At 34.6% G+C, this 21,275-nt stretch overlaps 5 protein-coding genes across 9 annotated transcripts; 3 read left to right on the forward strand and 2 right to left on the reverse strand.

Moving 5' to 3' along the window:
- Window positions 1-308: 308 nt before the first annotated feature.
- Window positions 309-6,574, forward strand: LOC105637983 (inter-alpha-trypsin inhibitor heavy chain-like protein). 2 transcript variants are annotated; one of them, XM_012221682.4, is made up of 14 exons: window positions 309-435; window positions 537-942; window positions 1,092-1,244; window positions 1,341-1,553; window positions 1,639-1,728; window positions 1,911-2,027; window positions 2,112-2,381; window positions 2,835-2,991; window positions 3,192-3,269; window positions 3,935-4,035; window positions 4,283-4,453; window positions 4,952-5,026; window positions 5,450-5,557; window positions 5,953-6,574. In XM_012221682.4, exons 2-14 carry the CDS (start codon window positions 553-555, stop codon window positions 6,298-6,300), a joined length of 2,271 nt encoding a protein of 756 aa, XP_012077072.1. In that variant the 5' UTR covers window positions 309-435; window positions 537-552; the 3' UTR covers window positions 6,301-6,574. The 2 variants fall into 2 exon arrangements, with proteins under 2 accessions (XP_012077072.1, XP_012077073.1); XM_012221683.4 differs by lacking the exon at window positions 309-435 and having other exon boundaries at window positions 804-942; window positions 1,105-1,244.
- LOC105638356 (organic solute transporter ostalpha protein (DUF300)) lies at window positions 5,697-9,319 on the reverse strand. 4 transcript variants are annotated; one of them, XM_020680831.3, is made up of 9 exons: window positions 8,903-9,319; window positions 8,690-8,756; window positions 8,497-8,605; window positions 8,126-8,316; window positions 7,943-8,031; window positions 7,581-7,830; window positions 7,181-7,414; window positions 6,784-7,108; window positions 5,697-6,270 (listed from the first exon to the last, which is right to left on the reverse strand). In XM_020680831.3, exons 2-8 carry the CDS (start codon window positions 8,714-8,716, stop codon window positions 6,905-6,907), a joined length of 1,104 nt encoding a protein of 367 aa, XP_020536490.1. In that variant the 5' UTR covers window positions 8,717-8,756; window positions 8,903-9,319; the 3' UTR covers window positions 5,697-6,270; window positions 6,784-6,904. The 4 variants fall into 4 exon arrangements, with proteins under 4 accessions (XP_020536490.1, XP_020536492.1, XP_020536489.1 ...); XM_020680833.3 differs by having other exon boundaries at window positions 8,894-9,319; XM_020680830.3 differs by having other exon boundaries at window positions 8,690-8,746; window positions 8,849-9,319.
- Window positions 9,320-12,927: 3,608 nt separating this feature from the next.
- On the forward strand, window positions 12,928-14,798 carry LOC105637984 (protein DEEPER ROOTING 1). The gene is made up of 6 exons (XM_012221684.4): window positions 12,928-13,117; window positions 13,213-13,285; window positions 13,370-13,851; window positions 13,928-14,108; window positions 14,192-14,233; window positions 14,313-14,798. Exons 1-5 carry the CDS (start codon window positions 13,112-13,114, stop codon window positions 14,209-14,211), a joined length of 762 nt encoding a protein of 253 aa, XP_012077074.2. The 5' UTR covers window positions 12,928-13,111; the 3' UTR covers window positions 14,212-14,233; window positions 14,313-14,798.
- Window positions 14,799-15,635: 837 nt separating this feature from the next.
- On the forward strand, window positions 15,636-18,417 carry LSM1A (Small nuclear ribonucleoprotein family protein). The gene is made up of 5 exons (XM_012221685.3): window positions 15,636-16,014; window positions 16,753-16,821; window positions 16,926-17,041; window positions 17,138-17,200; window positions 18,048-18,417. The coding sequence occupies exons 1-5, from the start codon at window positions 15,954-15,956 to the stop codon at window positions 18,123-18,125; spliced, it is 387 nt and encodes a 128-aa protein (XP_012077075.1). The 5' UTR covers window positions 15,636-15,953; the 3' UTR covers window positions 18,126-18,417.
- Window positions 18,418-18,955: 538 nt separating this feature from the next.
- On the reverse strand, window positions 18,956-21,123 carry LOC105637987 (RmlC-like jelly roll fold protein). The gene is made up of 3 exons (XM_012221686.4): window positions 20,855-21,123; window positions 20,081-20,202; window positions 18,956-19,465 (listed from the first exon to the last, which is right to left on the reverse strand). Exons 1-3 carry the CDS (start codon window positions 20,976-20,978, stop codon window positions 19,145-19,147), a joined length of 567 nt encoding a protein of 188 aa, XP_012077076.1. The 5' UTR covers window positions 20,979-21,123; the 3' UTR covers window positions 18,956-19,144.
- Between the last annotated feature and the right edge of the window lie 152 nt (window positions 21,124-21,275).

Consider the following 21,275-nt stretch of genomic DNA (forward strand, 5'->3'; position numbering starts at 1 on the left):
GATAAGCATAAAGGTGATTGATGAGCAAAAGGTTCCTGTATCCTTTTCTTTGTCTACATGTCTGTAACGATCTCACGACAACGACATCTGAATGGTTGCCACGTTTGCTATACTAAATGTTGCTTTTTAACGATCTTTTCTATACAACAGCCTGTCGCGTTAACGTTACAATCTTTCGATTCCCCATACAGTTGTTTTATTAACTGCCAACGGCCTTTACCCAATGCAATCAGTAGTCGGCAACTTACGTGTCTCTTTCTCATTGGCTAGTCGAAGAAAAATAATGCTGACTCAGCTCGAGCGTAACGAAATGGGCAAAAATAAAAGAATAATAAATAAAATAAACTTGCCTAGACATTCAAAAAAGAATGCAAGAGTGAATGTGCCATTTACGCCATTTGCGTGAAGAAACCCAGCTCAGAGTGATTCTTTACTGTTTGTGTTTATAGGACTTATCCTTTTTAATTTCTTCGTATCTCGACAAACGAACAACGATAAAAGTTTGCTTCTTTTTTTCTTTTTTTTTTTTTTGGAAGAGGACATATCGAATCAATGGCTGACGAATTTGGGAAAGCCGTGGAGGATGGTCTCAGGCTCGCAAAGAGGTTATACTTCGGCAAGGACAGGGCCGTGGCGCCGCCTAAGCCGCTTCTTTCAATGGAGAGATCCGTCGATGACTACCTGCCAAAGGCGCCTATGGTTTACGCTGTGATTTTTGATCCAGCTATTGTGGATAATCCAGATATGGCGAGTTACCAGCCTCACGTGCACGGGAGGTGTGATCCGCCTGCGCTCATACCGCTCCAGATGAACCGGATAGAACTCGAGGCCGATTCTTATTTGGATTCTGTTATTGTTCGTTTAAGCGGATCCTGGCGGGTCCATTGCGTTATGGGCAGCAAAAGCTCTGATTGCCGTATAGCAATTCCAATGGGCGAGCAGGTGTGTATATTGGTTGAATATCACAGAAATTATTTCACATAGTTATGGTTGTTTAAGTGCTTGAATTTTGCTCTCTTGTTTTTTTTTTTTTTTTTTTTTTTTTTTTTTTTTTTGTGTTGTTCTCAAGCAATATATTATTTGGCTAACAGGGTTCAATTCTAGGTCTTGAGGTGGATGTTCCTAGAAAGTCTTACTGTACTGAACTGATTGCAATGGAGAATAAAAAGGATATGGAAAAGGAATGCCGACTTGAAAATGGAGGCTTTTTGACTCCCCATATATTTACCTTCACAATACCAAAAGTGAGTACTTTTTAATTGAGGGTAGCTAGTTACTAATTTTCTCTTATAAAGTTTAAACTATTTTGTTCTGAAGCATTTCTCTTTTGGTCCGTCAAGGTTGATGGGGGCTCCAGTCTTTCTATTAATGTTACCTGGATTCAGAAATTATCCTATCGCAATGGGGAGTTCTCCTTGAATGTGCCATTTAGTTTTCCTGAGTACGTAACTCCTGCTGTAAAGAAACTACCCAAAAAAGAAAGGATACAATTTAATGTGAACTCTGGTACTGGAAGTGAAATTGTTTGTAAGACGACTAGTCATCCTCTGAAGGTGCATCTTGGGCAAAGGTTACATTGCACTAAATTTTAATTGTTATATATTAATGGCTGATTCCATCTAATTTTGCTCGTTCCAGCAATTCAAACGAGAAGCAGGGAAAATGGGTTTCTTGTATGAAGCAGATGTTCTCACTTGGACAAATGTTGACTTTGCTGTCTCATATTCTGTAAGACTCGTGTCATTTTATTTGTTACTGCGAAACTTTCTGGCTTATCCAATGATGGATTCTTGGATGTTAAATCCATGTATGTGGAGATCCATGAGCATCTTTGGAAGTGGAAGTGAAAGTGTTATTTGTATGTATTGATCAACTTTTTCGTAATTCTACTATATTTGTTGCTTATTTAGGTTTCTTCAAATCATATATTTGGTGGTGTGATTTTGCAATCCCCATCTGCCCTCGATGCTGATCAAAGAGAAATGTTTTGCGTCTATGTTTCTCCAGGAGATGAGCCAAGCGGGAAGGTTAGTCTAGCATTTGCTTTATTTGATATGTGTAGTTTTAACCATCTTCTTGTTTAATCTATTCTATCTTAACAAATCTGGTAGGTATTCAGAAAAGAGATAGTATTTGTTGTTGATATAAGTGGAAGCATGGAAGGAAAGCCGCTTGAGGGTACAAAGAATTCAATATCAGGAGCTCTCGCCCAGCTTGGTTCAAAAGATTCATTCAATATTATAGCTTTTAATGGAGAGACGTATTTATTTTCTTCATCAATGGAGTTGGCCACGGAGGAAACAGTGGAAAAGGCTGTTGAGTGGATGAATGTAAACTTTATTGCAGGGGGAAGTACAAATATCTTGCTTCCCCTAAATCAGGTCATTTCTCCCTCGTGGTTTTTCTGCTATATTTTAGATGTGTGTGTGCATGTCAACTAATAGAAAATAGAAAAAGAAAACGATGTTAATATCCTATGTAGCATTAGCTGGACTTAGAGTTGTAAAACTTGATGTATTTCTGACCTTTTTGACCAATCACTTCTAAAATCTAAAGCAAATTAGTGAATGGTGCTTCCAAACTGCTGGTTTTGGGTGATTCTAATTAGGCTTTATTGCATTTGGTACCTGATTTTTCTCAAAATTAGCTTGCTTGAACTCGATATTATTTTTTGGCATAAATTCTAAGTGGGAGATGGGGGTCTTTTAGTATATTTCATTTACACTTGTTCTTTTAGCCCCTATGGACTTGCCTGACAAATCAACTTGTATGTCCCACTGAAAAAGAAAAGTAAAAGTGTATTAAAAAAAATTGTTCCTTTTTCATGCTTTCAGGCAATGGAGATGGTATCAAATACTCATGCTTCATTTCCTGTCATTTTCCTTGTCACTGATGGGTCTGTTGACAATGAAAGACACATCTGTGACTTAATGACAAATCACCTAACTGGAAGAGGATCAATATGTCCACGTATTTACACTTTTGGCATAGGTGATGGCTTCTTCTTTCTTTCTTTCTTTCTTCTTTTTTTTTTTGGCTTCAAATGATTGTATTGTCGGCATATCACCACTCACCTTAAACTCCTTCCGTCACCAACCCACCGTTCAATGGGAAAATATTTATTATTTCTGCTTGCTTTTAATGATTCTTCTGATTGTTTTCAATTAAATTTGCATAATGAAAAATTACAGGTACATACTGCAATCATCATTTCCTGTGCATGCTTGCAATGATTAGCAGGGGCCAATATGATGCTGCTTACAGTGTAGGTTAGTTCCATAATTGGTTTAAGTTTTCTTTTCTTCGCCTGGGAGCTTTCAAGCACATTTTTCTATTCTCTTCCCTACTGCTTTTGGTTTTCACATGGGAGATGTGAGGTTGCTGCATGATATAGTGATGTGAAGTTATGGTTACTGGATGTGGTGAACAACCTAATTTGAACTGAAATATCAGGGAAATTTCTGACATGAGTTGAAGGTCTATAAATCTTTGAAGCGAGAATTAAACTGGGTCCTTTCCATCATTGGTAGTTGATAGGCATGTTATCCGATATAAGATTTTCAGCATGTGCACAAAGATCGAGGCTGTCCAGTTTTGAAGCATGTTACAGCTCATTACCCCTTTGCAGGAGAACATAATCAGACTCACCATAATACAGTGGTGCAAAATCCTATGCTTTTTTGGTTTAGTCTTAGAACAATAATAACCATGTGATCCTGCAACCCTAAAGTAGCGGCTAACTGGCTGTTCCAACACTCTATAGGTTGTCCTTTTTATTTTGGGGGTTCTAACGCATCCAGATTTGTATCAAGTTTAATTTTATTCAATGCAAGTAAGGAAGTATTGCTAGATGACACGGGAAACACATATATCTAACACTATTCTTGTATTAATACTACTTACGATTTTGTAATTTTTATTTGTTTGTGGCCAGATTCAGTTCAGTCTCGACTGCAAAAGTTTTTCAGCAAAGGCCTATCACCTGTTCTTGCAAACATAACGCTCGACACATTTGATGATCTTGATGAAGTTGAGGTACATTGCAGATTATTTTTTTTGGTTTAGCCTCAACAAGACAATGCAGTTCCTTCCATGCTTCTGTTTTATCAACAATTTTAGTTGCTTTTCACTTGCCTGCTTCATTTTTTGCATTGAATAATACTTCCACAAGAGGAAAATGGATGATAATGTATGTAAAAAGCATGGTTTTTCATCTGGCTGATTTTATTATCCAACTGATATGAATTTAATGTTTGATCTGAATCTGCAATCAATTATGCAGGTGTACCCTTCCCGTATTCCAGATCTTTCATCAGAAAGTCTCTTGATTATTTCTGGGAGATATAGAGGAAACTTCCCAGAAAATCTTAAAGCTAAAGGCGCTTTAGGAGACCTGAGTAATTTTGTCATAGACTTGAAAATACACAAGGAAAAAGACATGCCTTTTGAGCGGGTAAGAAACAACTGGAGAACTTGCTTTTTATTTTAATTCTGCTTGATATTTATTGACACGATTTCATTGTGTAGATTAGGAACATCTGGTGTTATTACATTGTTTTAATTATGACATGGAGCATGGCTACTCTTGCCTTCTAAATTTTGCATAGCTTTTGCTTGTGTTATTTGACTGAATGATGGTGATCTGTGTTATCCTCCTTTCACTTCTCGAGGCAATAATTCTACAAGTTGCCTATACGTTATTGCTTGACTTTATCTATTTGTTGATCTATAAAGGGTTTTCTTTTATGTTCTTGGTGTATTCTCTCTATTGTTCATACTTATCATATGCCATTTTCCATAAATAAGCTAAAAATTCTGTTTCAATTCATCATTTGACCTTATCCTTCAATGAGGATGTTTGTAGTTTGTCTTTTTAAAAGCCTGTATTGAATACTGCATTTCATGTAAATTGCTTTAAAAAAGTTCTGATATAATTTCTGTTCTACGACAGATTTTTGCAAAGCAACAGATTGATCTACTCACAGCCCAGGCATGGTTTTCAGAAAACAAGAGGCTTGAGGAGAAGGTTTGTTTCCGGATTTGTTGCTTTTCTCTTCTTCTTTTTCTTCTTATTATCCAATCTGGATAACGTGTGGGAACAAAGGGAATGGAAGTAAAGTTTGATCAATGCAGTCATGTAGATATCTAAGAGTTCCAAGAAATACCAATTCTGAAGAGACTACAAAGCCTACAAGATTTTCTCGGCGAACATTTTCCCACTCTGGCAATCCTAACCCTGACCTCTTTGTTTATAAAACTCATGTGATGTTTTACCATGTTCTTTTGATCTTCAGAACGATTATCATAGGTCTACTTGGAAATACTTGGTTTTGCACTGCTGGTTGTTATCTCCATACTAGGAATGCTGCTGCGCACGTCTACTTATCCTGGCTAAAACTCTTCATTCTGTATAGAGGAAGTTACTGATGCTATTTCCACTTAATGACAGGTTGTCAAAATGAGCATACAAACTGGCGTTTTCTCTGAATACACTCGTTTGACATTGCTTGAGACTCAGAGAGGGAATCAAGCCACGGATTCACCCAGCACACGTACGGTAAGTACTGCCTCAGAATTTTACAGCTGTATTGCTGCAGTATATATCTTGTAAGTTAGAGACAATTCCTCGCAAACTGCCGATAATATATATAGCTCCAACTATATTTATTTCTTTTCCCGTAATTTTTTGCATGCTATTTGAACATAAAGTTAAGACTTCATCACTGATATACTTTTATTGGTCAATGCACGACTGAAAATACTTTGGCATCTGTCTGCTGTAACAACAGTCGGGCATGCTATACATCTGCATTTAGCTATTCATTTGAACATGACATGTTAAACATGTAAATTTTTGTGCAGCGTTTTCTTTCCTTCTTTTCTTCTTTTTTTAGTCTGATAATAACCAAGTGTACATATTACTGCCGGCTTGTTCAAAATTCATGTAAGCAGTTATTGCACAAAGGTGATTCTTCAAAGGTGGACTCTCAAGGCCGGAAAAGAATATTACTGCAAAACCTGGGAGTTGGCTTTGGGAATTTGGCTGCAACTGCTGAAAACATTCCTCCTGGAATTGAAGAACCGAAGTTGCCTGAGGCTGCTGAAATCATCATTAAGGCAGCTTCAAATTGTTGTGGCAGGATATGTAGTCATTGCTGTTGTATGTGCTGCATCCAGTGTTGCTCCAAGATAAATGACCAATGTGCAATAGTATTAACACAGTTCTGCGCTGCTCTTGCATGTTTTGGCTGCCTACAGTGCTGTTCAGATCTGTGTTGTTGTGGAAATGAAGGACAATAAGCAATTGATCACAATGAGTTTCATTAAACACTGTATATTAAAGGGTATAGAATAGAGAATTGTTTAAAGCACTATCCCTTATCCATTCATTCTGCCCCAAAACGGCATATTGTACAATAATTAACTTATTCATGGCTAACTCAAAGCCTATTGCTGTAATAGTTCCTGCAACTTCGTTGTATACTAGACTGTGATGATAGTGATTGTTCAATGTACTTCACAAGTGAAAACTGAGACACTTGAATGGATTCAAGCTGAGAATGATCTATCATGCCATGAATGTGTCAAAGACAGTTCGATTTTCAGTTTCAGTCTTCATAAAATTGTCCTAAACATATGCCTTAAAGAGTCATTTTACTCAAAATTTTACACAAATAAATAGAAAACAAAGTTTACTCAAAGATAGCAAGCATTCGTTCTATTTTATCGACAGCAAGCATCATGCAACAGAGAATCAAAGAAATGATTGGCAGCACCACATACGATTAGCAATTAGAACACTAGCAGCTATAATTGTATTCTGGTCCTCATTGCACATCATATCCATCAACAGCCTTCAGAGTTGCTATTCTTCTGTATTTTCCTTTTCAGATATCAATTTCTACTATTTTTCTTCTTTTCTTGAAAGATCAACGTCACTTCCAATTTCGATAAGATTTTCTTTGACATGATCTTCTAGTTTTAACTCTGATTTTTCCCTATCATCTGAACTCTCTTCTCTTCGGTGAAACGTCTCCTGGATCTTTATCACACCCTTCTCTACAGGCCGTATTGCTTGATTTATTGTTAAGACAACATCCTTGACAACCTGCGAAGATATATATATATATATGAACTCGAAATCCAAAGAAGCTGACATTTTCCATTTCAAGAGAATTACCGATTGACTTCCTTGAAAGACAATATCCTGGACGCTCTCAGTGACACTCGTACCAGGAGCCTCAACCTGCATATCTTTCTTTTCAAGCAGGGAAAGCTTCTTCTTTTCACCTTCCTCCGACTTTAATTCTGTTTTGGTTGTTTCAGCAGCAACCCTTCCATAATCAGAAGCAGGAACAAAATGATATGGTTCTGTTGAAAATATGAATACATGGGCAACGGCTGCAATAGTCATCTGACAAGCCACATGAAGATGTATTATGATACGTATCAGGTAATCACAGTTTGGCAATGAATTTTCTGGACATAAATCCCTTGAAAACTGACATCATTATTTCTAGCACTAGCTACAATTGAAGATGGTAATGAAATGTCTGTTTCAGAATCTAATAAAAACTTACTTCTATACAAATTAAAAAATCCTGCAACCCTTTTCGAAATTTTCCCTCATCGGGCAAAACTCCAGAAGCACACAGTAAAGCAATGCCCACACCTTGCCACCAGGTAGCAAACACAATAGCCTTGAAGCTGATGAACTTTGCAAGCGGCTTTATTGGTTTAAGTCTTTCGTGCAGCACGTTATAGAACTGCACAAGACAATACAATGCCCACATTTGACTGAAGTTCAGTACAGCTGCTATATATGGATATCTGCAGATTTTTCAAAAAGTTTCAAACCAGAGAAAATGATATTTCAGCAGATTTTTTGAAAAAGTTTCGCTGAAAAAAACTAACTAGGAAAAGAGAGTTTAAATGTGCATACCCATAGTGCCACTTGAATTCCCCATCGCCATAGACCCCAAAAAGCTCTAACAAGAATGCCAAGGATGCACAAAAGGTCTTTAGAATCATCTGAAATAACAGAGAGCTACCATTAGAATCCAGATAAGGTCACAAAAGATAGTACATATATATATAAATGGAAAAGTTTATAGCTTTTACTTACATACTGCACAAGGCCAAATTTTACTATCGTAAATACATAACTCCCGATGATGTATGGCTTGCAGAGAAAGCTGATACAAGACCTTTCTCTTTGACCTTGGTTCTCTTCTGATCCTTCTACCAAAGGTTGGCTGCGACCAAAACATTTTTGTTTTTCATTTTCAAGAAGTTCTACGACTCTCTTTTCGCCGCCTGAAATAAGAATTTGGCACAATACCAACTCAAATGACAATCTTCTCAGACTAATATCACAGATAGATCAGCATGTAGCAAAGTTCTGATAAGAGGGTATTATTTAAAGCATATAGGAAGAGAAATATTCCTTAAGTATTAAAGATTAATCATGAAAATAAAGAAATAACTATAGCTTACCTAAACAAGCAACCAAATAGCTACCAAATGCATACAAGGCAAAAGCTTCATAGCAACTCCTTAAAATGTCACACAAAAAAGACAACCTTTGGTTCCACAATGAGATAACCTATAAAAGCCAAAAACGAATACAAATCAAAACGAGATGATTCAACTATAATATGCCTCTCATTACTAGAGATAGAGGCCTTACTGACTCAGAAGCATAGACAGGAACCATGAAAATGACCGCAACAATCCATTTTTGTTCCTGGAAAATACTAAATAAAAGATTTAAATGGAAAAATAACAACACGATTAATTATAATGATTATACAATGAAGTTTAATTTTCTAGATGAGAAAAAACAAACTGCAGGATTGTTGTATGATCTGAGATGTTGGAATATGAGGAATACGGAAAGTACTACTGCGACAAGTGCAAAGCATCCTCCAATAATAATAGCTGGTTGCTGCAAATCTTTATATTCTGATGCCATTAGTTGCTGATGATAATCTTTCAACCTAAACACTGCAACAAGATAATCAGAAACAACAAAATAAATTAAAAATAAAACTCGATATGACAATGTTTAGTTTGTTCAGACTAAAAACCAAGATTCATTTTCAGTTCAGGAATTGACTGAAAACAAAAAGAGAACTGCCATAATTTATTATCTGCAAAAAATTAATTAAGCACCGAATCGAAATTTTTTTTTTCTTTTTTTGGAACAAGATTCTGGTCACGTAGTAATGAAACTTAAACAAACATTAACGAGTGACTAAATATTTGTTTTCCCCTGATTATGAAACCATGATTCATGAGCTTCATCTGCTAAACTGAAAATGAGAAGAAAAAGAAGAAAAAAACGTCATCAGTTGGGCGGGATTTTATATAACTGCTGGCTTTTGAAGTTGACACGTGCTGCCAGGCAGACTTTAGCAGTTACATTCAAGACACGTGGTTTTCTATCGTGGATCAACTATGTGAAGAATGTTGGATTTATTAATATATATAAAATAATAATAACAAATCCACTAGTTTTTGTTAATGTCTGAGCAACAAATTTTTTGCAACACGATCTAATCTATTATTTCGTCACCAGCTTCTGTAATTTTAATTTAGTAAGGAAAATTAATTCAATTTAATGTTATAAATTCCTTTTTTAAAGTTACAGTTTCATTTCGAACTCTAAATATAAATCACCTTTAAAATTTAATATAGAGTTATTTATCTTTTAAATAAATCTATAAAATATTATATTTTTAAATAGACAGGGATGAGTGCACAACGTCCATTTTGTAATTTTTTTTACTGTTAAATTAAAAAGAAAAAGAAATACTGTAAGAGCAGGAGTATTGTTGCAAGTTAATACGAGTTAGTTTCCCATTTAGGAAAATTGCCAAATATAGAGTAGACAAAAACCTTGAAACCCTAAAATCAAGAATGGCTTCTGTAAAAGTATTCACATGGTTGATTAGAATAATTTTTTGTCTGCAGTGAAATTTCAAATAGGTCTTTTTTTTCCTAAAACTTACTAATTAATGTCTCGGAGAAAGACACCATTACCATGAAACGCTCTACCATTATTCTGCATCTCGATAAACTTCGACAAGCTCAACTACATGGCTACGGTTCCTATTTCCCATCAGCCCACATGCTCTAAACAATAATATTCTTTCTCGATTTTGCTCTTATGTAAAATCAATTTTTTTTAAAAATAAATATATGTTAAAATAAATAATTCATTATTAATTAAATTTAAGAAACAATATTACACATAATGATTCCGATTATTCTACTAATAGTCGAACATTAAACATAAAAATGCATTTATTAAGAAAATAATACGTGACGATGTTATTGTCCAAAAGTATTTTGGACCACCCAAAACCAAAATTTTAGAAGGGTATTAATTATTTTCCACGAAAATAAATGGTACGGATATTAATGATTTTTGTGACCCACAATCTAAAAACTCGACTACGAAGTTTCTCCGTATACAAGAATGTTCATGGACCACATATATGATGACAAATGTCCACCTTGACTATATGATGCCATTATTCTCCAATCCAACGGCCAGGGTTTAACTGCTTAAACATGATACGATCCTAGTTTACAACATAATCTTGGGGATAATTGATATTTAAATTAGAAAAAGTAACACAATTACCAATTAATTATCTTGTATTCGAAAAATTTCTAATTCTATTATGAATGTATATTCGAATTATCTATCTACAGAGAGAAATCTATGGTGAGATTTCTCAAACTAGAAAAGAAGAGAGTGGCAAGAATATATTACAACTTCAATATTTTTATAACAATTGATTTTTCCCATGAAAGAAAATACTATAAATAAATAATTGATCCCAAATGTTGGCTGTTAGTCAATAATTTAATTAAAGTAGTTAAAAACAAAAAAAAGAAGGATGGTGAGAAATTTGTCGTGGAGAGACCATGGCCTTAGAGACACGTGTTGGTCTTGTCCAGTAATATTATTCCAATCTTCACAAGTACAAGTGCACAAAATAATTTACATGTGTGAGCCACGGAACCTCCACGTGCATTGGACAACTTCACGTGCCAAGCTGTTACCCCCATCCCCATGTATCCAAATGGAACCATCCATCATCAAATCAAACAATAGTTGATGTGTAGGCCAAGCCGAAAGCTTTAGATTTGTGGCTTTTGTATATATATATATATATATATATATATATATATATATATAGCAATTCACTGGAGTTTATTGATTGTAACTTTTTAAAAATGTTCTTATTTATATTTTTATATAATATCAAAGGTAAGATTACAAAATCCACCTTAATAATGAGTAACTCTAGATTAAAAAATTATCATTTTGTCAGTCCAAATTAAAAACGAAACAGATTTTAAAGGCTGCAACGATGTTTGATTGGATAAAGGAATAAAATTTTTTAATTAACATATTAATAGACTTAATTTAAGCATTAGAATATTAATGTAGTATATAATTATATTATGGTTTGTTTGAAATTATTGATGTTAAGGCCACTATAAAGGAAAACAATTTGTCCAAAGTATTGACTAAAGATAACTATACTAAATTTCATTTGGTACGTTAAGAATTTCCATAGGAAAAGAAAATTTATTAGGGTTTAAATTCCTAACCCTCAAAAAATGGGGTAGGATTCATATCCCGTTTTTTGCTGCTAGAATTCCTAAATCCCTAATCTTTTTTGTATGACAAATATGCTCGATCAATGTCAAGATAAATGTAACTTCAAATGAAAAAATAGAGTAAGATTCGTATTCTTTTTTTTTTTTTTTTTTTTTTTGCTGGAATTGCTTCGTAGAGATAGTTTTAGTCATTTTAATTATCAACTTGATAATTGGGATTAGGATTTGTTATTGTAAATGAATTCCATGCATGATCTTCAATTCAGGGATTTGCACATTTATAGGTCAAAAGATACTGTTCTTTTCCAAAAAAAGTTGAATTATATTGTAAAAATGTGGTGTTTTTCCATTTGCCCATCGGTTTAACACGAGCAGCATTTTTAGTATAGGATTGTGTTGTGAACTACTAGATCTGATGGTTTTCAGGGATTTGTCACCCTAAAAAGTTACAAGAAGATTTATTTACTCCTCAGGAGAATCTTCACTCACCAACTATAGTTCCAGTATTTTCAAAAATGAATTCACCACTCTACTATTTTTACAGGAATTACCTTGCTGTAGAATTACGGGCTTAATATATCAAGAGGCCAAGAGCCAAACATTTGTGTGCACGTCACAAGCAAAGCTTACAGGGTTTTGTGGGGAAAATTGGGTTGATCAGAAGTGGTGGTCGTGGTGGCCGGTTGTCCGGTTAGTGAGGGACATCCCCACTGGAACATGGTCTGTTAATCTCCCTACTCTGCAGGCTGGCTCTTTACCTCTTTTTCTATTTTTTTATTTATTCTTAATTCCTCCTTTTTTTGCTAATCACTCAGTTTTTTGGATGTCGGGGCAGCCTTTTCTAATATCCATGTCCAAGCTATTTCCAATAAGGAATACAAAAAGGATATATATATATTTGTCCAAAAAGGTCTTGTTAATTTTGTTTATGTCCAAAACTCTACGACTACAGTTAATTTTCGATTGTAATAAAGTTAAATTTGTCTCTTTTAATCTTTAATCGAAATTTCAAATCTCAACAAATCTTGTAAACATGATAAATTTAAATGAGCCGAAAAGAAATTAATTTGATTTGCAACACTAGCTTATTTACCTCTAAACAAGAGAAAAAAGAGATTTAAGGTAACTTCCTTTTATTTTTTATGTGGCGAATAAATAAATTTAGATAATGTGGAAATAAGCAAATGCAACAAAATAGAGGGAAAAAGACATTAGTAGTTGGAGCAAAGGTGACAAATAGATGGTGATAAGGCACATAAAGAGAGAGAGAAAAGGCGGCAAAAGTGAAGTATTTTGGGAACTTGAACCGATAGCACTGGCACTTACCATCTTGTCTACGGAATTTATCAAATGCCTCAGCTCTATATAACTCTCCTCCTCTTAAGTTCTTACTGGCTTCTGGGATCTGTGTATGCAACAATTTTTATTTCTTTAAGCCCACTTAAATTCTCACTTGCAACTTCACCACCAAATGAAGGCATGAGAAATTAATTACTCATTACTCTCTGGTTAGTAACAATTTTTTAATTTTTGTATTTTTTAATTAATTAGTTATTTCTCCTATAATTGTAGATATTCGGTTGGATGCAAAACAAGCTCAATGCCAAGCTTGGCTCCAAGAAACAAAATTCTATCTCAGTTAACAGTAAGCTCACATCCTTTTTTCTTGCCTGTAATTAATTGATCTTGTCCAAGATTCTGCAATTCTAATCGATGTTTGCTTGAACAGATAATAGACTGCAAGAATCTAAGAACGGAGAATTCAGTGATTGGCCTCATGGATTGTTGGCAATAGGAACTTTCGGAAACAAAGAAATAAATAAAGATTGCAAGTCTGATATTACTACTAACTATGTTCAGGAAAATTATATATCCCTAGATCATATGCAAGAACTTACTCTTGAACAAGTAGAAAAACTTGAAAAAGAGCTAAACTTGTTATTGCATAAACAAGTTGGATCAGCTCCTGATGATACAGAATCTGATACTGCTAATTCTAAGCTTGCATTTGATGACAAAATAAATGAGAATTACGATGAGGGAAGCAGTGTAATTATTGGCAGAGGGAAAGGAACATGTGTGGATAGTACAGGCAGTGCAATTAACAAAAAGTCGTTCTCTTTTCTTTTGAAGAAAATGCTTGGTTGCAGAGGTGGATTTACACCTACACTTAATCTAAAAGACCAGGTCCCGGAGTCCAGAATGGAAAAGGTATGAAATTTTCATATAAATAAACTAAATGCAGTCATTTACGAACGAATTCTATAATTCAGATTCGTTTCTGCAGATATTGAGGGCAATAATTCACAAGAAAATATATCCTCAAAATCCAAGTTCATCTTTGTTTACCAAGAAATACTTGGGGAATAAAAAAAATAAGTCCAGTAGGTCTGCCATTGCAAGAGAGGAAGATGAAATAAATCAAAAGGATGATAAGGGAAGTAAATGGGTCAAGACAGATTCTGAATGTAAGTTTATATTGATATTTACATGTAAATTTTAGATATCTAATAACAATCTGATATTTCTTGACATCATTTTCCAATTGCAGATATAGTTCTGGAGATATAATTCCAGTTGTGAAGATTAAATGGTAACAATAAGATGTTATTTCAGTTCCTGATATAATTAACTATATCCCAATTTTGATTTTAAGCTAAACTATTTTGCAGAGATGAACAGTTGAACCTAATCATTGAAGCAAAATTTGGCTGTGCTCTTTCTCCAGGAAAAATGAAAATTCCAGGAATTATCTGATATGGTCCAAATGAGTGAACTGTGTATATGCATGATGAGGATATGTCCAACTGTCCATATCCCGTGCTATTACCTAACGCCTCTGACATCTAATGTCATGGTTGGCTGTGTGTGTGGTGCTAGCACAAGGTCTATTACACTCCATTCATATTTCTAAGTTAGTTATATATATATATATATTCAATATTAACTATAGGTCGAATTTTTTTTCTTTTTCCTTTTTTTTTATTTACCTTTAAGGTAATTTATACTCTTTTCTTACCAAGGTAGATCCCACATACAACTTCTTTATGAAGTCACTCCAAATGTATTACTGCTGATAAAAGAAAGATTGATTTAGTGACTTGGTGGAGGTTTAGCCAATGTTTGAAAGATAATATATTCTCGTCTTTTTAAGGAAATTCCTACTTCTTTTCTTTAATAGTGAATCCCTGTTATGCAATTGCGACTTTAGGAGAATGAATTATAACAAGTTCAGAAGAAGAAAGCATGATAAATGGCATAAAAAAATCATGTATTCAATTTGGAAATTCTTAAACTTTAATAGCTTTGCAGGTCAAATTTTCATAAATTGTATTGATTTGATGCCTTCACTTTCATTAAGAACAAAATGTTAACCCTGAAATTAAAACCTTATTTTATGAGTCTGTCCAACAATCAAACCCTAATCTTTTTTACAAGACAAAGGTTCACATATTTTCAATGATGGACAAGACCGTTTTCTAGATAAATTCTGTATTGTACACTTAGCAAAATTACTGATCTTTAATCAAATTTTTAATGTCATAAATGAATGTATGAAGAGGGAGATTAGATTATTATGAGCTAGGTTTACTTTCTACAATCTAAATTGTAAAAGCCCAAAAATTAAAATGTTCCAAACATGACATGTTGACATCCCATAGGAGCGGCACTGGCACCCAACTGTTCCTTTAAAGGGCCATTTCCCTTTGTCCTCGATTAATTTAATATAATATAATATCGTTTCTAATCTGGCACGCGTCAAGATATAATTAACTGTTCACAGCGCCTGATGACAGATATTAGTATTAACTTGAACGATTAACCCCTAAACAGAGAGCAGATCTCATCTGATCTGGGGCACACAGCCCAATGATTGCAAAGCAATCCAACGGTCCATAACTTTTATGACAATAATTACAGCTTTTTAAATCTCATTTTCACAGAATCCCCTAATCAAAGGTCAAAGAGATGGGTTTAAAGTTTTAAACTTTATTGGATTTTAGTTGGTCACAGACCCATTTAATAAGAAAAGGGAAAGATGATATCTGTCCACAAAGGCTATTTGTCAAAAGTTGCAAACCTAACTCTTTTAAGAAGGTCTCATAAATTTGGTTTGCTTCTGCTCTGATTAGAGATAAAAAAGAAAAAAGGAACTTGTTTGGCCTTTGAAGGTGAAATTAGGGTTGGTGGTGGTCATTTGATTGTAGGGAGAAAGAAACGAGAGTTGTTGGGTGATTATTGTTGAGGCTTTGTTAAGAAGCCAATGCCAGTGGTTGGGTTGATATTTGAAGTAGGAAACAGAAGTGAGCTCGATGTCGTGGGCTGGCCCAGATGATATTTTTCTCTCCACTTCGCTTGCTAGCTATCTTGACAGTAATCTCTCTCTTTCTCTGAGACTGCGTTTTATACTTGTGTTTATATATCTTATGAGGTAGAAATAAGAAGCCGATGCAATTGGGCTGCTTTGGTTTTGAATTAAAAAACCTTTAACTTTGTGTCCTTTGGGAATTCTTTTTTCAATTGCTTCGTTAAGTTTGAGGTAATGGGTTTGTTTGCAATTCTGCGTTTATGGCGTTACTGTTTGATTTAGAAGTTGGAGTTTCCTTTATGCACATCTTTGCCCTGATATTCTATGTTAATAGTTATGCAAATATAATACGATGTTCACTTTCCTTGCAACCAACTTTATTTTTTCCTTTCTGATATGATTGTCAGTATGTGGATGGCCTCAAATAAACAGTGATTTTAACTTGGTACATTGGTACTGTTATATTCCATTTTAAATTAGGGCTTCGGCACAAGATATTTTTTTGGGACCTTGAAATGGTAGTAGAGTGGAGGGCATATGTCTATATTATAAAATACACAGGAGGTTAATCATGGGCATCCAATTTGCACAAGCCTTTTTGCTTGTGTTGTTTTCCATCTTTGCGGAAATGCTGAATGTTTTTGGCTTTACAAAGATTAAAGATTCCAAGGGCCCCGCTTTTTAACATCAGTAATGCCACAAGAAGTTATTCCAATCCATTGACAATTGCTTGCTTGTTGACACAAGACAGTCACCCTCTATAACTAGACACTTGACTCCTCAAAGTTTGATCCTTGTTGCAGAAAAGCTTCTCGTCTTGCTGCGAGATGGTCGTAAACTGTTGGGGATACTGAGATCTTTTGACCAATTTGGTAGTAATCCATTTCAAACAGTAAAATATTTTTTTTATTTGTCTTATTTTTCTTTCCCTTCTTTTGAACTTTGATTGCTGATGGAAATTTTATTTCCTGTGCAGCTAATGTGGTTCTTGAAGGTGCTTGTGACCGAGTAATAGTTGGAGACCTTTATTGTGACATCCCCTTAGGTCTATATGTAATTCGTGGAGAGAATGTTGTCTTAATTGGAGAACTGGTATTAAGTATCATCCTTTCCTTTGTGATACTATATCTGTCTACTGTTGTTGATCACTTCATCAAAAATTTTATCCTCTTTGATGCCATTTTATAGGACTTGGAGAAGGAGGAGCTTCCCTCTCATATGACCCGTGTGTCAGTAGCAGAGATTAAAAGGGTAAGATCGTGTAATGCTGATGAAATTGAACTCTTGAATACGCCAAAATTTTTTCTATGGCATTTTTTATGCACGTCTCATGGTTGAAGCCAGTACTTATGTAGCGCTTATGTTGTAGTAGAATAACGTCCTGTGAGGAATAGTTAGGGTCGTTTTTGCTGCCATGAGTTGATATTCTATATGTGCATGGGATATTAATATCAGATATTCTGCAGTGTTTTGAAACTTTGCAATTTAGTTCATTCTAGAAAACCGAACATGTCCTTTATTTCATTATATCTAGAGTCTAAACTAGATATGATAGGTTTAGACTCTGTTGACTCTTAAGGAAGCATGTTTTGTAATGGCTTTCTGAACCAAGCTTAATTCAAGCTTTTCAGAGCTAGCTTGAGTTTAATCTGGAATAAGTTTGCAAGTTAGCTCATTGGAAACAAGCTTGAGCTAAACAAAATTTATGAAATGGACTGCACCACTACCAAAATATTTCATCCTATGGTTGCATAGAACTTATTTAATGTGAACTATACTTTCTTTTATAAAGGAAAAATAACATTATTGTAGTTTTTGTTTGGAATGAGATCTGCAACCATGCTAATAAACACTAATGAGCCTAATAATGAGTTCGTTCGTAAGTTGTTGAGTTCAATTTAATTATAGTTTTGCTTGTTTTCCTAATGACATTTATTTTTAGGTTTGAGTTAATTTGTTAACAATAACATTGACAAAACCAAATAAGTTTTTATCAAGATTAGCTCTAAACAATTTATTAATGACATGATTTGTTTGCAGGCCTTATTTCCACATCAATTATTACATGTCTATTTGCTGTGTTATTTTGTTGTGTCAGGCTCAAAAGGCAGAGAGGGAGGCTACTGATCTAAAGGGCTCCATGAGAAAAAGAATGGAGTTCCTTGACTTTGATTAACAAATGATGCCATTATGTTTTAAGTTTATGCCATGTCCGCAAATATTAGAGCGGCGGTGATTCAGAAATTGGAGAGCTTGGCTTGAGTCTACAAGATTCTCACATTCAGTCTGTGGCTTGGGGAAGCTATAAAAACAGTAACAGTTGAACCTCCTTTGCTAAGTATGAGAGGAAATTGTATTTTGGATCTATTAAGGGGGCAATGCGCGTGGCTATGCTAGGCTCTTTAGTTTTAGTTCAAGATTTGGTTTCTCTCCTTAAGTTATACTAAAGATCATGTTCTATTTTTGCCTGTTGTTTCCCCTTCTTTTTTTTTTTTTTTCCCAATCCTCTCAGCTTTTCACTTCTCTGCTTAAAGCAATTGGGAAATTGCTTTAGTTTATCAAGTTGTGCCACATTTTGTTATTCGTGCTAATTTCTGTGATGTTTCACAAATCGATACAGTTGAATTCTCTTTTTTTAGTTTACGAGAAGAAGGATAATTTTGGACAAAACCAAATTATGAGTATTAATTGACCATAATCCTTAAATTGGAACGCCTAAATGGAATTTCATTCGACTCCGTTGGGTTTGCATTGCTGTTTTGGATTGCTGTTTTTAGTACTGAAAAAAAAAAAAAAAAAAAAAGAAATTGCCGCTGACAAGTTGAGAATTTCTTTTAAGAGGCACCTGAATTAGTGATCAAGTGTACGTGGCATGAGTAAGCCAATGTTTGTTATCAACTGGTCAGTCATTAACGTTCCTCTTCTAACTTTATTTTCACATATCACATATAATAACAACAATATTTAATTAGCAATAACATTTATAATAACAAAACGACGGAAATATGAAAACAAAATGTCAATTCTCTAGAGTTTGTCATTTGTCAAAAATTCATCTTTTGACAGCATAACAGCGCAAGAAATTGGCATGTTCAGGGCCTTATTTAAATACAGATCAGTAAAACAAAGATCTCCAGGATATAAGAGCCCTGAAAATCTTTCAGATGGATAGTACACTAAAATTAAGGTTTATCTTCAATCTGCAAATGTGAGCAAAGATATGAGATGCTTGTGATTGGGAAACTGGGAAATGAGGTCAGAGCGTTTTGCCAGCTCAAAATCCTCAAACTGAAATGCAGGAGCACAAGTGCAGCCTACTAGGGAGTAGTGGCTCTCAGTGTCCCTGGGTGCAGCTTTGGCAACTGCACCGTCAGGGGAAAATACGTAGTCTTTGGTCGGAAATGCACCAAACCACACATTTGGAGGTACAGTGTATTGGGGTTGCTGGTTGTCTCCAGTTAGATCAGATCCAAGGCAGGTTAATTTGACCTGTCCGTTCTCATTCAGTTCCAACACCTGAACAGCGAATGATCCATTAGAAATAAGAGAGAAAAAAGAATATCAGCCCGTATTCTACTGATTATATTGTGAATTAAGAATAGTACATTCATTATAACGAAAGAAAAGTTTATTTCTATAACCTAAAAAGAATACGATAGATTACTCCTGGAATACATTCTTACCATTTAGGCTGAAAACTTAGCATGTGGAACTTGGTTTGAGGTCTCGCTGTGAAATTGCAAAGCCACATAAAAGGGAATGACATACTAATGAAACATGTCATCAAGTTTCTAATATCTAATTCAATTAAATAAAATGTGAATTAGATTATGTTCTCACTTTTTATGATTTCACATTTGGGTTACGCTGCAAGTTTATGAAACAATATTACAAAACAATTAGCGATTAATAACAACATCATAACATTTTCCATGTCTAACCGATAAGTAGAAGAAAAGTGCGTCCCACATAATAATTTGCCAATTATATTAGTGAAGTTAGATGATGGCCCATCAAATTACTTGGAAACTAAAATGGCCAGTGACCTTGGAATTTGTATGAAACACGAAAGAACCAATGGGTAGCCAATTCTACGCTGGAATTTAATGTGTTAAACTAAATCAGTTGTACCGTAATAGGTTCTCCCAAATAAAAATGCCAGGTTTCTGCACATGGGATTCGATGAAGGTGAGACACACTCCCAGCAGGAAGCAAGAAGTAGATAGCTGTGCTGACTGGACGACCAACCTTATCTGCAAAACAGGTACAGTGATATTATTGGAGGTTAATACATGAATGGCTCTGACATTAAATTACTGAAGGTTCAATTCGGTGTGTATTATTCAATAATTCACCCAACCAAATTATCCAAGGATCAATATATAGAAGCAAACTAGAAACCTATAAATGCAAAACAACCCAAAAATATAAAAGTTAATAACTTTTTGCCACAAGTTTATCAATTTTTCCCGCTCAATTAAAATCCAGTTCAGTTCTGCTTGGCTGCGCAGACACAACCTAAAACCAAAATTATGCAGAGTTAATTCTATTTGGAATTCCACTTCAATGCAATCTAGCATCTCGAGCTAGATCCCTTTCAAGTGTCTAACCCTAGGCAGCAACAAACGCAGACTAAACAGGAAAAAAACTAAAGTGAAGTATCACCGACCAAAAAGATTCCTAAAACCAACCAGAAAGAAAGAACGCAACGAAAAGCTTAAAAATGGCTATCACTGTATCTTCAGATCCCATATTATCAATTACCAATAAAAGCAACCATCCGTTAAAAAAATATCATAGCTCGATTCATGGAATACGAGATTCCTGAACAATGAAAAAATATAAACAGCCACATAACTCAAAGGGGATAAAGAAAAGGGATTCAAAGAAAATCTGAATACTTACATCCAGAGGGAAGTTGAGAGGGGGAAAGAGTGACAGATGAATCTCTGAAGGTTTCCCAGTAGAATCCTCCTTCTGGGTGAGGCTGAAGATTCAATTTTTTCACAATCTCAGATGTCGAAGCCATGCTAAAGTTTTACTCTTTCCGTATTAGATGCTCTTTTAAATGTTTTTCATTCAGTCAAATGTTTTTTCCATCTGAATGGCACTGTCAATGTTAGGTTAGGTCTGAAGATTTTGTTAAAACTTTAACATTTATTTTTTCCTTAAATTAGATTATTGCAATGGAAGAGCAGACATGATGATTTGATAAATTTTGACTACTTTTTATGCAAAGTCATACATATGACTAAAAAAAATATTAAAAATAAAAACGACATTCATCTTAACCACTGATACAGGATTTTGCGATTTAATTAAATTA

The sequence above is a fragment of the Jatropha curcas genome, chromosome 8 (assembly GCF_041381405.1).
Source record: "Jatropha curcas cultivar XTBG-Jc1 chromosome 8, XTBG_Jcur_1.0, whole genome shotgun sequence".
Taxonomy (NCBI): domain Eukaryota; kingdom Viridiplantae; phylum Streptophyta; class Magnoliopsida; order Malpighiales; family Euphorbiaceae; genus Jatropha; species Jatropha curcas.

Bases quoted from the DNA above. Each gene is read 5' to 3' on its own strand.
- LOC105637983 (XM_012221682.4), top strand. From the start codon at position 553: ATGGCTGACGAATTTGGGAAAGCCGTGGAGGATGGTCTCAGGCTCGCA. The intron at 2,028-2,111 runs GTTAGTCTAGCA...CAAATCTGGTAG, and splicing joins GAGATGAGCCAAGCGGGAAG to GTATTCAGAAAAGAGATAGT. The intron at 4,036-4,282 runs GTACATTGCAGA...TCAATTATGCAG, and splicing joins ATGATCTTGATGAAGTTGAG to GTGTACCCTTCCCGTATTCC.
- LOC105638356 (XM_020680830.3), bottom strand. From the start codon at position 8,974: ATGGCATCAGAATATAAAGATTTGCAGCAACCAGCTATTATTATTGGA. The intron at 8,747-8,848 runs GTTTGTTTTTTC...AGTATTTTCCAG, and splicing joins GATCATACAACAATCCTGCA to GAACAAAAATGGATTGTTGC. The intron at 8,606-8,689 runs GTAAGGCCTCTA...TGGCTTTTATAG, and splicing joins CTGTCTATGCTTCTGAGTCA to GTTATCTCATTGTGGAACCA.
- LOC105637984 (XM_012221684.4), top strand. The intron at 13,852-13,927 runs GTATGAAATTTT...TCGTTTCTGCAG, and splicing joins CGGAGTCCAGAATGGAAAAG to ATATTGAGGGCAATAATTCA. The intron at 14,109-14,191 runs GTAAGTTTATAT...TTCCAATTGCAG, and splicing joins GGTCAAGACAGATTCTGAAT to ATATAGTTCTGGAGATATAA.
- LSM1A (XM_012221685.3), top strand. From the start codon at position 15,954: ATGTCGTGGGCTGGCCCAGATGATATTTTTCTCTCCACTTCGCTTGCT. The intron at 16,015-16,752 runs GTAATCTCTCTC...TCCTTGTTGCAG, and splicing joins GCTTGCTAGCTATCTTGACA to AAAAGCTTCTCGTCTTGCTG. The intron at 16,822-16,925 runs GTAGTAATCCAT...TTTCCTGTGCAG, and splicing joins GAGATCTTTTGACCAATTTG to CTAATGTGGTTCTTGAAGGT.
- LOC105637987 (XM_012221686.4), bottom strand. From the start codon at position 20,978: ATGGCTTCGACATCTGAGATTGTGAAAAAATTGAATCTTCAGCCTCAC. The intron at 20,203-20,854 runs GTAAGTATTCAG...CCTGTTTTGCAG, and splicing joins CTCTCAACTTCCCTCTGGAT to ATAAGGTTGGTCGTCCAGTC. The intron at 19,466-20,080 runs GTACAACTGATT...TTCGCTGTTCAG, and splicing joins ATTTGGGAGAACCTATTACG to GTGTTGGAACTGAATGAGAA.